Below are 16,362 nucleotides of genomic sequence, written 5' to 3' on the forward strand. Positions count from 1 at the left end.
TGATGTGGTAATGTGAACTGTCATGATATGGCTTCAAAGCATTTTTTTTTTATATTATATACTCAACCCTCTGTATTAAATAAGTTTACATAAGTTTGTGTTTTGTTATATGAATTCAAGTTAGATTTTTGTAAACACTTGATTAAAAGGGTTTTTGGCATTTGCAGTTGAATTATTTCTTCAACTTTGTATTTTTTTTACTGTTGATTCAGAATGTTAAACCAAGTTTCTTTTTTTATTGTAAGTTGGTAAAAGTGTAATGTAGTTTAATTTATTGTGTTGTTGGTTCAGTTGAAATATAATTGAAGTATCACTGAGATGTTACTAATGTGGTTTTTTACATGCAGAATTAATAGCATAGTCTCTCTGAACACTTGCCAAGTTGATACTTTTGAAGTTAGTAGTATTTTTAGTTATTAAACATGCATATTGAGAGAAAATTGATAATTGCTTTACAGGATTGTTGTGTTAGAAAGCAGACCAACAGATGAGCCCAACAGCCCTTCAAACCTGTATATACTGGCTGGACATGAGAATAGCTACTAGCATCATCTTATGCTCTTAAAAGCTGTTGATTGTGGTTACCTCCTTGTATCATTTTCTTATGTTATTCTACCAAAATGCCAGTTTCCTCTTCACATTAGAACTGGCAAGAAGTTTATAAATGTGCCCTGAAGATGAATGGTTTGCTCAAAGAATGATTAATTTGTTTAGCCATAAGTACAGATGGTAGTCCCTTAATAGAGGCTATTCATGTGTGAAAGTGGAGAACACTTAATAGAGGCTATTCATGTGTGAAAGTGGAGAACACTTAATACAGGCTGTTCCTGTGTGAAATTTGAGAACACTTGTTTCAAGTTCTGAGACTTTGATTTTTTTTTTAGATACACAAAGATATGTATAGATGGTTAACTGATAAGTGGCTTAATATTTAATATTGCAGAGTGCAAAGCCTGTGCTGTGAGTTGACTGCACAATAACTAAATAGCATAAGGCCAAAGACTATGTTCATTTGTTGTACAGTGTAAAGTGTAGTTTTTCACCTTAACCTGATTATTTATACATCTTGATTATGTATGTAGAGGTCTTGAATGTTTTTATCTCTATGTTATTATCAAATGTTGTGTAAATATCTAGTAGAGAATTATATTGATGGATATTATCAACTGTATGTAGTTTGAAAAATCACTTCTCGTTACTGTATTCAGTTTTCTGAAGATGATGATCATAAAAAAATCATTGTTTATTTCTTGTATATAAGCAGAACTGTTAAGATTTTTTTTGACACATTTGTGTGTACCATTTAAATACATGATCTATGCAGAGAGTAGAAAGTTTAATCTTTGTTTCTTGTGAGTGGTTTTGTTTTTTGTTCAATGTTTTTGCCTCTTTCCATATAAATTGCTGACATTTGAAATTAAGAAAGTAAAATATATATATATATATTTATTGAACTTGGTTTAGAATAGTGTATATAAAAAAAATAATAACATTTAAGATTTTACAAGTAGATATTGAAGGTTAAACCAGACAAAAGAAGTAACTGTAAAGTTTCTTGCTACTCAGGTTTTACATCGAATTATGTATGATTAAAAGCTTTAATAGTAAGAATGTGGAATGACCTTTTGACATCACTATGTTATTTATACTTAGAACATTTCGTGTACTGAAGAATTTATGCTTGTAGGACTACTAATACATTTTCACAGATTTTGACATTCAAGTTTTTTGATAAAAAAAATTAGGAAGAAAGCAAGTTGTGGTGTGTGTGCCAAAAGTCAAGACTTTAGTGTTTATTTTAAGGCAGTTTTTAGGTTTTGGTTCAGCTTTATTTCAAGTTTTTTAACCTCATAATTATTAGAACAATAGATATAAAAAGAAATGAGTATTGGGTTTATTTTGATAAACTGTCTTTTATTTAAGTTAAATCTGATGATGTTGTTTTGGTCTGTCTACTCTTTTGCATTGTAATATGTAAGTTAATTTCTATTCCCTCAACATTTCTCAGTCAAAATCAGATCCTGTTCTTATGTGACTATAACTCAGTGCTACTTTTAGAGTGGCTTTGAATGAAGTGTTAGGAATTTTGTTGTTGCTACACCATTTCAGAGCAACATAATGCTAACCTGATCAACTTGAATATCTTGTGGCTCATCCAAGTACTTCTAGATGTAGATTGTTTAGAAAATTCAAAGAATAGAGAACAGCAACTGTTTCATAAAACTTAGAGATGAATTTGTTACTTTTGTGCACGAGAAGATAAGTAAAAAACGTCTACTGGAAGATCACATTCTTTTAACAGTCCTAGATTTGTATGTACTGTTATCTCCAGTAATATTTTAAACTTCCTTATGTAAGCAATATTTCTTTTCCAGTACTGTGTAGTCTTAACTCTTATCAGATGAAAAAAAATGTATCCATATTTGAAGATTTATATTCTTTTATAGATGGTTTGATTGGAATAAGTAAAAGTGCAAGTTTGTCCATGGAAATATGTCATAAAACTTTTTTCAATACTTTTTTGTAACCCTAAAGGAATCAAAAACCTTTATACCTAATATTTAGAGAAACTGTAAATTGTCTTGTGCTGTGATATTAGAAAATTTTGTACAGTAATAATACTTTTGAAGTGCCCTTCTTGATTGATACTAACAAGTTATGTTGAAAGTGCTACACTAATTAGGAAGACATTCAAACAGAAACTGCCTTTATTGAGTACATACATTGATTTTCTTTGTAGTTTTCCCAACATAGAAATATTAGATTCACCCAGGGAATTGTTGATAATTTCAGATATGAAGAATTTTTAATTTAATGACGTGAAACGTGATCTCAATTATAAGTATATATTGTCAGGCCTTTGATCTCGAAACATTAGAGGTCAAACACATTTGACTAATCACATCTCCAGTCATGTGATCTCTGTAGCACATTATGTAAGAAAAAAATTACTATTCTAACAATATACGTATATACGTTTATATATATATATATATATAGTGTGTTTGTATATGTATGGTTTCTCTCTTTACTGTGTGCATGTTCACAAAAAAATAATTTTCGAGTAAAACACATTCAGATCTCTACTCTGTCTTTTCAAATCATTCTTTGTATAATTCCATTAGGATCTCTAATGCCTGCAATGTTTTACTGAAGCAAACCCATTAACATTATATTTGGTATCCAGTTTTTTTAACTATGTAAAAGGAAGATGAGAGCTAAAGCATGGTAATGTATATAAAGTCTCATGATTTTAGGTCAAACACTAAGAGTACTTGGATGTGCTGCTACAAGTGATGAAGAGCTTAGCCAATGATGTGAATAAAAAGAACAGTACTTGATATTGACTGTAGTGTATATATTGAAGTTCTTTGAGAAGTTTGGTTTCCAATATTTTTTTAAATGTATAAACAAGTGTTTCTTAAAGTGTCAACTACTATAGGAAATAGCAATATTGTTGTCATTGGAGAGACTGAAAGGAAACTTTTACTGATTGTGATAAAAGCAAATGAATAAAAGGTAATAATCATTTTAAAACTCCTAAACCATTTTTGATGGAGGGGAGTAAAATACACTTAAAAGCTGAAGAAGTTAGATATAAAAATCCACTTTTATGTTTATTGTGACCAGTACTGTGGCTTTAAAGGTTTATATAAAAAAAATATATATATGTATGCATTATTTTACTAATTTTTGTGTAACTTTAGAATATGACCATAAAGTTCTGTTGCATATTAAAACCTTTTTAAAAATGATAAAGTGCTATTTAAGGTCATGACATAATCAACTTAATTCTTAACTGTGATTAACGCTTCCCATTGTTGTTATTTGTTTGATTTGATATTTATACATCATATTTGGATGGTTTATGTAATATATTTGAACTTAACGAATTGTTGTGATTGTCACATTTAAAGTTAAATGGGGATACTCATATCAATAGTGTCCTGTCTAGCATTTGTAATGACATTTGCATAGCTCTTGGTAATACTAAAACACTAGTTTATAATAAAAAAACCATGTATGTATGTGTTTGTATGCAGGAGGTACAGTATAATGTTAGCAAATGTAGACATTAGAAAGCTTATTGACTTTAACATTAAGAATTCTTTAAATCTGTTACCAGTTTTTATTCAAGTCAATTAATTCAGGTAAATGGGTTGTATGATCCTGATGAGTTTTCTTTACTCCAACCCCATCTTTGTACATCAATCTTAATTTTTTTTTAAATGTAGTTTATGTAGCACTGATAGGTACTTAATTATCTGATGTTTTTTCACTGGAATTATTAGATAGGTATAAGTATGGTAATCAAAAGGGATCATCCCAAATGTATAACAAATACAATTAAGTACAGAATGCTCAATATTTAAGTAAGAAAGATTTAAAAAGAATGTATACTTCTGCACACCGAGCAGTGATATACATGTTAGAAATGTGATAACAGATTTCTCCACCTTAAATGTCAATTTTAACAGCTAGAATGAGTTAGAATAGGAAAATGCTGTTTTAGATCGTCATGTAATATTAAAAATTTGTCATTATGTTTCCAGAAAAAGGAATAAAAAACAAACTACAACAAAGCAACCAGAATATACTGTCATGCATGCAAGTTATCGAATTTGACTAACTGTTTTAGCTGCTATGAAACAGTGACGAACAGTGTGGACATTATGTTGACCTTTTTATATGTATACATGTTTTGTAGCAGTCAGAAGGAAACAAATAACTGCTATGATTACAGAAGTGTGCATGAAGGAAAAGCAAAGCAAATGTTTCTTTATGCAAGATTTGTTTTGGGACTAAATATTTTTTACTTAAGTTGCTCAAGACTATACTGTATCTCAGTCGATATTCAAGTTTGACTTATATAAGTATCTTCTTGTCTGTCAAACGTGATTGTCGGGTAAACGTAGAGCAGTTTTGTTAGATTTTATACTTTTTATAGCTGCGTAACTCATGTTTTATTTTAAAACTATAGAACAGACTTTGTTACTAGTCAGTGCTATTTCACTTTTAAAATGTAGTAACTTATTTATTGTGATCACTTTTTTTACACGTTTAATTTTATAGTAAAGGGTTGCACACAAATTTGATGTTTATTTACGTGATGTCGCAGTGTATATAAATGTTCTGATCATGCTTTAAAAATCAAGCATTTTGGCTCAGGTCTTTCTGATTTAATTTGAACTCTAAATTTTAAAAAGATGATTAAATGCTTTGTCTTATTTGATGTATTTACTATGATTAAAATTGTCTTCGAACCACATGTTTTGGTGTGTCTCGAGATCTTTGACCATCAAAGATTGACACTTTCCAGGTTAATCTATCATTGAAATTCATTTTGTCTGCTTTAAAACAAAATTATTATAGAAATAGTAAAACATTTAGTATGACTCAAAGACCAGTGTGGCATAAATTGAGACAAAATCATTAGTTTAGGGCTCCAATAAATTAAGACAAAGTAATTAGTTTGATGCTCCAATAAATTAAGACAGTCAATAGTGTAGGGCTCCAGTACATTGTGTAAAGGATCCTCAGAACATGGAGAAAGGGGGGATTTGAAGCTGTCACCCAGTAGGGGTATCCTTTGAGGCTGGGAGGTCATGTTATCTTGAAATTGTGATTCCTTAGAGTGCTACCAAAGAGGAAATTAACAATTGGATATGGACATGTATTAACTTTTGATGATATTGTAAAAAACTGACTTCCATTGCAGATTTCTTAGATAGGACATTAGTTTTACATTGTTATGGTAAGTGTTATAGTTTCACATTAGTATCTATCTATTCAATAATGATTATTTGAATATGTAAAGTTTATATTTTATATTTCATTGACTGTTTGTATGGTGGAATTCACAGTTTACATATGTACATGGTAACTCTTACACTGATTAATTCAAAATTAAAACTTTTTATAAAGGAATGATTCTTATATTAACAAAACATTGAAACTTAAGAAATGTATGTTGTATGAATCTCATTAACTAACTAATGGAGTACAATTTTACTCCATAGTTTATGGTAACTTAACTAACAATCTGCAGAGTCCTCAAAAAGGGATGTTTTTGTGTATTAGCATAAAATATTTAAAGCACACATGTACTTGTTCACTTTGACTTGTACTTTATATATATGATGAGTCATACAGTAGTTCATCTTACAGGTACATAAATCCAAAAATATACTTATCCTATCTGTTACACTAGCTAAATACAGTATGGGGTTTCTAAAGGAAAACAGATTTTTAGAATTGGTGTGACTATTTGAATTTGTGTTCAATTTACCATAACCTTTAAATACACACACACACTGCTGGCCAAAATCTTAAGGCCAATGAACATAAAAAAAAAATATGTATTTTGCATTGCTAGACTCAGCCACTTATTTGAGTAGAGCTTTGAAAGAGCAAAATAAGAAAAGGGAAAATAAAAATAAACATTTTAGCATTTAATAGGAAAAATGTGAACACTATGAAATTAGCCTAAATACTAGCTGGTCAAAAGTTTAAGACCATACCAAAAAGAAGTCCTAAACAGAGTAGGAAATGCCCAACAAGAGATCTCAGTAGTGAGTTGCACGGCTGTCATCGCGAACAACTGCAAACATTTACTTTGGCACAGTCAATATAATGTTTGCAGAAGCCTAGCTGAAATGTTATTCCAAGTAGTGAAGATGGCTTCACAGAGATCATGCACTGTTTGGAATTGATATCCATTTCTATACACTTCCCTTGCTTATCCACCCCTAAACATTTTCAGTGGAGTTCAGTTCAAGCAAACATGCTGGATAGTCCAAAAGAAACACGTTATTCACCATGAAAAAGTCCTTTGTCCTGCAGGCATTGTTGATCACAGCATTGTTTTGCTGAAAGATCCAGTCATTTCCACACAAGTGAGGGCCTTCAGTCAATAAGGATGCTCTCTCCAACATGCCAATGTTGCCAGCTGCTGTTTGATGCCCCTGTATAACCTGAAGCTCCAGTGTTCCATGGAAGGAGAAAGCTTCCATGTCTACAAAATGTCTCCGGTGGGATATCCTTATTGTGCCAGTAATGTTGGAAGCTACCTGGACCATCTAGGTTAAATTTTTTCTCATCAGAGAACAAAACCTTCGTCCACTTTTCTGTGTCCCAGGTTTGGTGCTTCTCAGCCAGCAAAGTTTAACCAAGCTGTTTCGTGGTGTGGAAGGAGGCATGGCTTTTGAAGACGTTTACGGTTTTTAAAGCCTTTCTCTCGTATGAATGCTGTCTTATTGTTCTTGAGCTGCATTCTGCATCCATAAGGGCCTTAATCTGGTTTGACAATCGGCTGGTGTCTTGTTGGACAACTCGTCGAATCCTCCTGCTCAACGAGGGTGAAATTTTCTTGGGCCAACCACTTGAAATTCTCATTCCATATCCCTCAGGGTCTTTCAAGAAATTTGCAACAGCAGTTTTACAACGCTCATTCTCTCCAGTGATGTCACATTGAGAGAGATCTTGCTTTTGGAGCTCAACAATTCTGCCATGTTCAAACTCTGTCAACTTTTATACTTTTCCATGTTTTTACCCAATGTAACACAGGAGATGTTAGTTGGAGATGTTGACGACGCTAATGCTTGAACACAAATGACTAAATTTCGTTACGTGTTTACTGATTAACGCTTCATTTCAGTATGGTCTTAAACTCTTGACCAGCTAGTATTTAGTCTAATTTCAGTGTTCACATGTTCCTTTATTAAATGCTAAAAAAAGTTTTAAATTTTTATTTTCCCTTTCTTATTTTCATCTTTTGAAGTTCTACTCAAATAAGTGGTTGAATCTAACATGAAATACATATATTTCTTTATGTTCATTGGCCTTAAGATTTTGGCCAGCAGTGTGTGTGTGGATTTATCCTTAAGTTATTAAATTTTATAAGAATATTTTGCACCAATTAAATATTGAAATACTCGAAGGTACCCCATGAACTATCAGGTCATCCCTTAAGTAATGTCTGATTGTAGGGTCAGAAAAAGAGAAAGGATTTCAAATGCTTTTAATGTTATTTAATCAGTAATGTATGTTCCATTATTATTAATTACATCCTGCCAATGATTCACAAGTTTCTGAATGCCACTTCTATAAAATTCTTGGGGTTTGGAGGGAAAGAATGTGGAGAGGGTAGTTTTGACATCATGTGTTTCAAGCTCTTTTCCATCAAGATAGTTCTGCAAACTTTGGAACAGATAATAATCGGATGGGGCAAAGTCTAGAGAATAAAGAAAATGTGGAAGTGTTTCCCAGTCTAGCTTTTCACTCTTTGCAGATGTGATCCTTGCTGTGTGGGGCCGTAATCCTGATGTAACACAACACATTTACGATTGATCAAAGGAGGCTTCTTTTCTTTTAGTGCAACATTCAAGTGCAATAACTGTTGACAATAGAAGTCTGATGTAATTATTACACTGAGTGGCAGCAACTCAAAGTGAATCAAACCAACAATATCCCACCAAACGCTTAACAAGACTTTCTTAGGGTGGAGGTCCATTTTGGGCTGTGCTTTAGCCAGTCTACCCACACTGAACCGTTGTCTTCAGCACTTATGCATTTTTCATCCCCAGTCACTAACTTGTCCAAAACAGGTAAGTTACTTTCACGAGAGTGCAGAGAAGTGGAAATGTCCACTCTTGCCATAAGGTTGGCTTCTGTCAAATCATGGGGAAACAATTTTCCAAGTTTTGACATCTTTTCAAGCTGTTGGAGATGACGGTGAACTGTTTAATGGGTTGATTTAAGTTTCTATCCTAGTTCTTCAACTGTTACAGCATAATCTTCATCAAGTGTAGTCAACCGCAAGTCATCATTAAACTCAACAGGACGACGTGAACGTGGCACATCACTTAAGTTATAGTCACCTGAACTCAACTTCTAAAACCACCTTGACATTTTGTTTAATTGAGAGACTCTGCACCTTAAACACTTTGAATATTTCGTGTAGTTTCTGCTGCACTATTGCCTTTTTTAAACTCGTAAAACATTACGATCCTCAGACACATCCATCTCATCAGGGTTTATTTGATTAATGATCTGAAAAGGTAGAGTTGGGTTACTTTCTGTTATTTGTCTGAACATTTTTATACACGTCCTACTCCATATTTTAATTATTAAAGCCTTCTACAAAGACAGAAATGATGATGCATTTTCTGTATTTAATTTTCGGACATTACTTATGGGATGACTGGATAGTTAACCACTACTTTCATTCATAGCAAAACAGTTTGATAATTAACTAGGTGCATTTTAAACGTTGTTTGGCACAAAGGTCAATGATGATGGTATTGGTAAATGACAAAAACTAAATCGACCATTTTTTCTAACCTATACCTAAAACCACGAATTGTGTGATACAGCTGCATGAGGCCCGGCATGGCCAGATGGTTAAAGCACTTGACTCACAATCTGAAGGTCACGGGTTCGAATCCTCATCACACCAAACATGCTCACCCTTTCAGTGATAGGAGCATTATAAAGCAAGGTCAATCCCACTATTCATTTGGAAAAGCAGCTCAAGAGTTGGCGGTGGGTGGTGGTGATTAGCTGCCTTCCCTGTAGTCTTACACTACTAAATTAGGGACAGATAGCCTTCGTGTATCTTTGCGCGAAATTTAAAGCGAACAAACAGCTACATTATCATTTTATCCGTTACATACGATTTTACGAATTCGACTTCCTATAGAACGAAATATGTGTAAAGCTCACTATATTTTGAGATTTACGACTCGCCATTTTGTTCCCGTGTTTACCAAGGAATATAAGAACGTCTATTTAGTCTGTTTCGTAATACAAATGTTCAGGAAGATATAGTTTGAGCTGGTCTTAGTTTGATCATTTACTCTTAATAATAAGAACGTTAAATACTTTAGTAATAACTACACACTATACTCATCGTGAAATGAGTAAAAAAAAGTAAAGTTACAGACACTGAGCAATTTCACTGAATACATATGATTTGCTTTGTCTTAGGTTATAATATATGGTTATAACTATTTGGGAAGAAAATAGTTTTGTTTAATAATTCAATTATAATAAATGCATCAAAAACATAGTATGTAGCATATGTATTTTCTACCTTCTTATCTAAGTTTAGAATGTTTCAAAATTTTTCGTCTGTTTTTACTGAATACAGTTGTTTTCATAACACCTGGTCAAGAAATGGTTAAATTGTATTCGTTCTTCCAGATTCATTCCTTTGTCATCCTATATTGTTTATGCATGTTCTGCCCATTAGGGATTAGCTATAATATGAAACATTGTGCAAGAATTTCGGCAGGTAGTTTTTTTTTTTTCAGTAATAAGCCGTATACTGTCTAAACCTTACAACCTTTCTTTTATTTAAATTAGAGTGACCAATTATGTGGTTAGCACTAGTTGCTGTGAGTAACTTTGAAATTTCCCAGTAAGTAAGAAAAATTAGATTTAAATGTTTGTATGTCGGATTTTGAAAGAGTTGGATGTTGGAAATGCATCACGAGAGGGAAAACGCCATTTTAAATAATTCATGAACAAGTGAAAGACGACTTTGCAACATCCTGAAACAACCTCACACACTATGTTTTTGTCTTTGCAATAAATATTGTTTTCATCATGTGTGATATCGTGTCTAAACCATTTGCACCTTTATTCAAACTTCGTTAATTTTGTTAAATTCAGTATTACTTCGTGAAATATTCATTCCTTACCTTGTATGCTCTATTGAGGAATTACTTTGACGTGAAAATGCTAAAAAGGTAAGAATGGCTAAAGAAACTTGAAGTGATATTTCAAATGTTTCTCTGACGGAGAGGTTTAAGACTCGTTATCCAAATGTTACGTTTTTTGAAAATGGAGGATTTCCTGAGTTGCAGAAGGTCCGAATGAGACGGTTTTATTTGTTTGTTTTTTATCTTCTGTTATCGAAGTCTAAATATAGGGATTTAGGTTTAATGTTAACATGGTTATCTAGAGATATGTAGAACCATATTTTATGTACTCGTACAGGTTTCAATAGTTCTCAGATCTTAAGCCATGGCAAATCAAAGTCCAGATACAAGGCTATAAAAGATTATTGCTATGGGCGTATATTGTGACAAAACAAATGGGTTTATTACTGAAAATGTATTACAAAATAAGATTTCTCTTATAGTTGAAGGTGGTGTTAGATATAGTATAGAAACATGTTTTAGATAACCCACATCATAAAATTGTATACATAATGCAAGAAAGTGAAAATGTATTAATGAATACCTACAGAAGAGAGAATACTTAAATGCCAGTTACTAATTTACATATTGTAAAATTAAAGTTAACATGTATAGAAAAACAAAAGAACACTTGGACTACTTGGTGAAGTGCACTGAATCGTTTCGTTTAAATATTGGTACTAGAGAAATTATGTGTCCCTTGTTGGTACGTTGTTAGCTGCACCCTTAGTTTCAGATTCCATTATCTCAATAAGGTTAGTTTATTCCAATATATACTCACAGAGGACGCAGGATTATTAGTTTTGCACAGCATATTCTAACTATTGCTGTATCGCCTTTGCATGACATTATGTTAACAGAAGAGGTAAATATTAAACGGTAATAGTCTCATACCAGCAAATTGGTTGTTGCACATAGGCGCTAGTAATTTTAATTAGTTAGTTAGTTAGTTATCACCATTAGATTCCATCTAGGAACATAGGGCCGCAATCGCTTGCGGATTCTTCAACAAGTATTTAAGTGAGTAGGTTGTTAGCCCACTGCACCGAGCCATCCCTAATTTAGCAGTGTAAGACTAGAGGGAAGGCAGCTAGTCATCACCACCCACCGCCAACTCTTGGGCTACTCTTTTACCAACGAATAGTGGGATTGGCCGAAACATTATAACGCCCCCACGGCTGGGAGGGCGAGCATGTTTTGGCGCGACGCGGGCTCGAACCCGCAACCCTCGGATTACGAGTCGCACGCCTTACGCGCTTGGCCATGCCAGGCCTAGTAATTTTAATTAAAGACCTGTAATCCATACTCAGTGACGTGCTAAACGAAATTGAACTTAAAAATAATATAAAAAATACAATAAAGTAAAATAAAGTTATCAGAGTGACACTATAATGAGCAGGCGTTTTATTCGGTGTGTGTGTATTTCCTTGTAGCAAAGCCACATCGGGCTATCTGCTGTGTTCACTGAGGGGAATTGAATTTTATCCATATCTGTTGTTCAGACTATTTTGTATCACTTTACTGGTTACTATTTGCTATTTACCAAGGATAACAGGACTGCTTGAAAAGATAGCTCAGATAGTTGGAAAAACAAATGGTGTTTGTAATATCACATAGATTGTAGTCTAGATGGAGTTAATGAGGAACCAAATATGGCGATCATAACCTACAGCATTAAGCCTGTATATAAATGTAACATCAGCAAGATGAAATTTTCCAGGTTATTACTCAAGTAGTTAAAAAACAAACAAACTAAATGCAGTACATTCAACTATAAGCAGAGGTCAAAATGTAGGATATATTTTAAAGTTAACTAATCCTATAATACTTGGAATATTCGAGAATATACGGATCGAAAGTTTTGTGAAACATTTAAAAATAAGTTGGCCAGTTGGTTAATAGATTTCTACTATTCATATTAGAACACAGAGCGATGAGACATCTTTACATAATTGACCTTTCTCATGTCCATTTCCTGTATATCATCTGTAATGGTGTTATGCCAGGTTTTTTTTGGACGGCCATGTGGTGGTGCACAGTCCATTGTGTCTTGGCACATGTAGACTGTCTGGAAATTTGAAAACATGATCGGCCAGCTTCAGTCTGTGTTCTATCAACGTATCTTCAAGTCGCCTCTGTCCACTTGATTGTAGGACCTGTTTTTTGATCATGCGGTCTCCATATGAGATAACCAAGGAGCATACTGAGACACTTCTGTTGGAAAACGTTAAGTTTGTGAAATACTTTTGTTGTCTTCTCCTCGCAAGCATGTATAACTGTTGGTAAGATCATAGAATTACAATGTCATAGTTTCTTTGTTATATTGGTGGTATTATCTAGTATACCAAATGTGTTCAAGGAATTGGAGCACTGTTGTCGCTTTTCCCAGGCAAGCGTTGTTTTTTTGGGTTTTTTCAAATCCACGTCCTTTACAACGTTGTTGCAGATGTGCATGAAATGATTAAAGCTTTCGATATGTTGTTGATTAATTGTTATGGTTCGTTCGGTTCTGATGCTGTTCAGTGAACATAACCTTTATTTTCGTGCTATTTATCTTCAACTTTCACGACATTACATTCAAGATCAATAGTCAACTGTTGTAGTGTATCTGATGCTTCTCTCAACAAGACTATATCATGCCGTCAGCGAAGTCTAGGTCCGATAGCCTAGAAATAAGACTGTTATAATTACGAGAAACGGCGAGAAGTGGGCCATTCAAAAGAAGCAACAGTAAATTAATGAGTGTTTAGTTTTGATTTGACAACGTTAGTCATTGAATGAAGCATTTAGACGAGTGTTATCAGTTTCAACGTCATTTGCATATTTAGGCCTAAAAGAGGCAAGTGTACAAGTTAAAGAAATATCGAGGAAAAAATTAACTAATCTGTATTTATTACTTGTGCTAGATTTGACTTTGTTGGATTGTTTTAGATTATTTGAGAAAATAAGAGAGCAACAACAGAAATGTGTGGATTACAACATTTAATTTTATGTCAAACATTCATGTGTGAATAGGACAGAAAAAAAATGTGTACGTTATAAAAGACCCTGGTGAGTCAGTGGGAAGTCTCCGAACTAACAACGCTAAAATCTGGAGTTTGATTTCAACCGCGTAGGGGTCAAAGATCAGATAATCCATTGTGTGGCTTTGGGCTAAAAATATCGGCATCGATATGTCGATCTCATATAAATTAATCTAGTTAAACTGTCGATATGTCATCAATTTTTTTCTCATATAATTGACAAAATGTTAGTATCTTTCTTTATACATTCCTGGTGTGCGTTATCGATACTTGAAAGCTAATGTTGTCATAAATCTTATCAAAAGTTCATCCTAAGATGTATATACATATTGATGCGTCATTGAAGTTTGCAAGTAAACCTTGGTATATGATATAGTTTTTAAAAGAGTAACAAAAACGTTTATTTAATATGATTTGTACGTACAGCAATGCGTCAAAATTCTTAATAAAAATGTACCACGGTTATATAACTCTGTGTTTCCCTTTGCATTCTTTCTGTATAGCGATATTTTTAAATTATAAATAAAGGCCATTTGAAAACTTACTTGTGTGGATCACAAATATATAAATTCCAGGCCCTTTTGACCTTTATATTGACTTTCAAACATTGGTTTTTCACATTTCAGTATATTGACTAGCATGAAACAGGCTAAGTCTTGTTTGTTCAGCAAGTGTTCGTAAGTAATGAAACGGTGAAAACTTTCGTGGATGCAGCACTAATTGCCATATAGATTGAACATTCTACATCGAGAATAGCAGTTTTTTCAGTACGTTCTAAATAATAATAATAATTTTCCTATTGTAACAAACGAACATCTAAAAAGTATGAGTTAAATTAGCTTGTGGACTACAAAATTAAAGGCAATGTTTATTTTTAGCAATTGTAGTAACCATATGCAGTACACTGTTAGTTAATCTTGGTGTGCTTCCCATTTCGGAAGGTCGACAACTTCTGGTTTCTATTGCTCTCTATTCCACACTCTGAAGTAATTTTCCTTCAAGCTTTCCGTATGGAGTACGGACATGTGGTTACCTTTGCGCTAAAACAAACAAAGAAAACAACAAAAAACAATCTATTTTCTAATATCATTGTCACTTCCAGCCTTCTCTTAGAACAAATAATGTTACCAGAGTAATGTATATTCCGTTTTTTACATGAATCAAGCAGTAATCTTTCTGTATTTGGGTCTTCCAGTCCCTCCCTGGGAGAGAGGTAAGTCTTCGGATTTACAACTCTAAAAACAGGGGCTCCATCGTCCTCGGTGAACACAGCAGATTGTCCAACATGACTTTACTATAAAAGAAACACAAAAATGTCTTTCAAGGTTTTCGTATGTGTCTTATTTTTATCAGTCGTCCATAAAATTGGACGATTTTATGCCACAAACACTGCATTTCAAATGCCTCTATTATCAAATTGTTTCAACATAAACGTTAGTATTCAGTCAATTCGAACTGCTACTTCTTCAATTCAATATTGATTCTTCAAGACTTTGATATCTATTTGCTCTACTCCATTAACTTCTTATGGTTAGTTCTGTTGGAAAGCTTTTTCAAAGTATATGGAGCATATGCATAAAGATTTTTTGCAATACTATAACTCTTCCATCTGACAATCTAAAGCCCATTATGTTCTCGCGTGCCCTGAATTCTTCTAAAACTAGTGTAGTCTTCTGATAGCTGATTCTTAACCTTATATCTAATTATTTTGAGTATTAATTTTTGTAGTTTTGAGGCGTGACTAAATGAGATGATTGTACTTTATATGACACATTTCATAGCCATGCTTGTTGGGGACAAGTACAAGGTATTTTGCATTGCCCCTCTTTTATAAATTGAGTTACAAATCACAGTAAAATATTAAATGTATAAACTAGATATTTTTCCTTTTAATATTCTGCTCAAATATCGTTTTCTCCACAAACTTCTTCATTAAAAAAAAAAAAAAACAAGTCTGGCATGGCCAGATGGTTAAGGCACTGGACTCGTTATCCGAGGGTCACGGGTTCGAATCCCCGTCACACAAAATATGTTCGCTCTTTCAACCGTGTGGGCATTATAATGTGACGGTCAATCCTACTATTTGTTGGTAAAAGAGTAGCCCAAGAGTTGGCGGTGAGCAGTGATGACTAGCTGCCTTCCCTCTAGCCTTATACTACTAAATTATGGACGGCTATTGTAGATAACTCTCGTGTAGCTTTGCGCGAAAATTCAAAACAAAAAACAACATACTGGCTTCTTGTACTCTCTTTCTGGGATTACTGGATGATTTTAATTGATTCTACCTCTTCTATGGCTAGTTCCTCTTCCCTAAATTGTTATATAATTCTTTCGTACACTCTACCTGCCTCTTTTTGCATCTCTAATTTCAAAAAATATCTCGTAGTCGTTATATTTGATGGCTCCAGTAAAATACAAGGACAGTTTTCTATTTTACTCCTGTAGCCTGTTTTTAATCTGTGTGTTTTCTAATTTTCTCATGAATTCTGTTATCTGTCTTGGTTACTATATTTTTTATTCTTCTTTCCAAGAATCTTGTCATTGATAGAGATTGTACCTTCTCTACCATCCCTTCTCCTTCTTATAACAATTCTTTTAATTTAACCCAATGGCTTTAGGATCCTGGTTTGTAAGTT

The 16,362-nt window shown here is 33.3% G+C and overlaps 1 protein-coding gene across 1 annotated transcript in view; it reads left to right on the forward strand.

Annotated features, from left to right (window-relative positions):
* The window catches only part of LOC143252306 (mitogen-activated protein kinase kinase kinase kinase 5-like), a 71,870-nt gene extending 66,600 nt beyond the window's left edge, over positions 1-5,270 (forward strand). The window contains exon 29 of the mRNA XM_076504231.1: positions 459-5,270. Within this exon, the coding sequence (XP_076360346.1) occupies positions 459-546 (88 nt within the window). The 3' untranslated portion in view covers positions 547-5,270. The remainder of the gene's footprint in view (positions 1-458) is intronic.
* The last annotated feature ends 11,092 nt before the right edge of the window (positions 5,271-16,362 follow it).

The sequence above is a fragment of the Tachypleus tridentatus genome, chromosome 6 (assembly GCF_004210375.1).
Source record: "Tachypleus tridentatus isolate NWPU-2018 chromosome 6, ASM421037v1, whole genome shotgun sequence".
In the NCBI taxonomy this organism is placed as follows: Eukaryota; Metazoa; Arthropoda; class Merostomata; order Xiphosura; family Limulidae; genus Tachypleus; species Tachypleus tridentatus.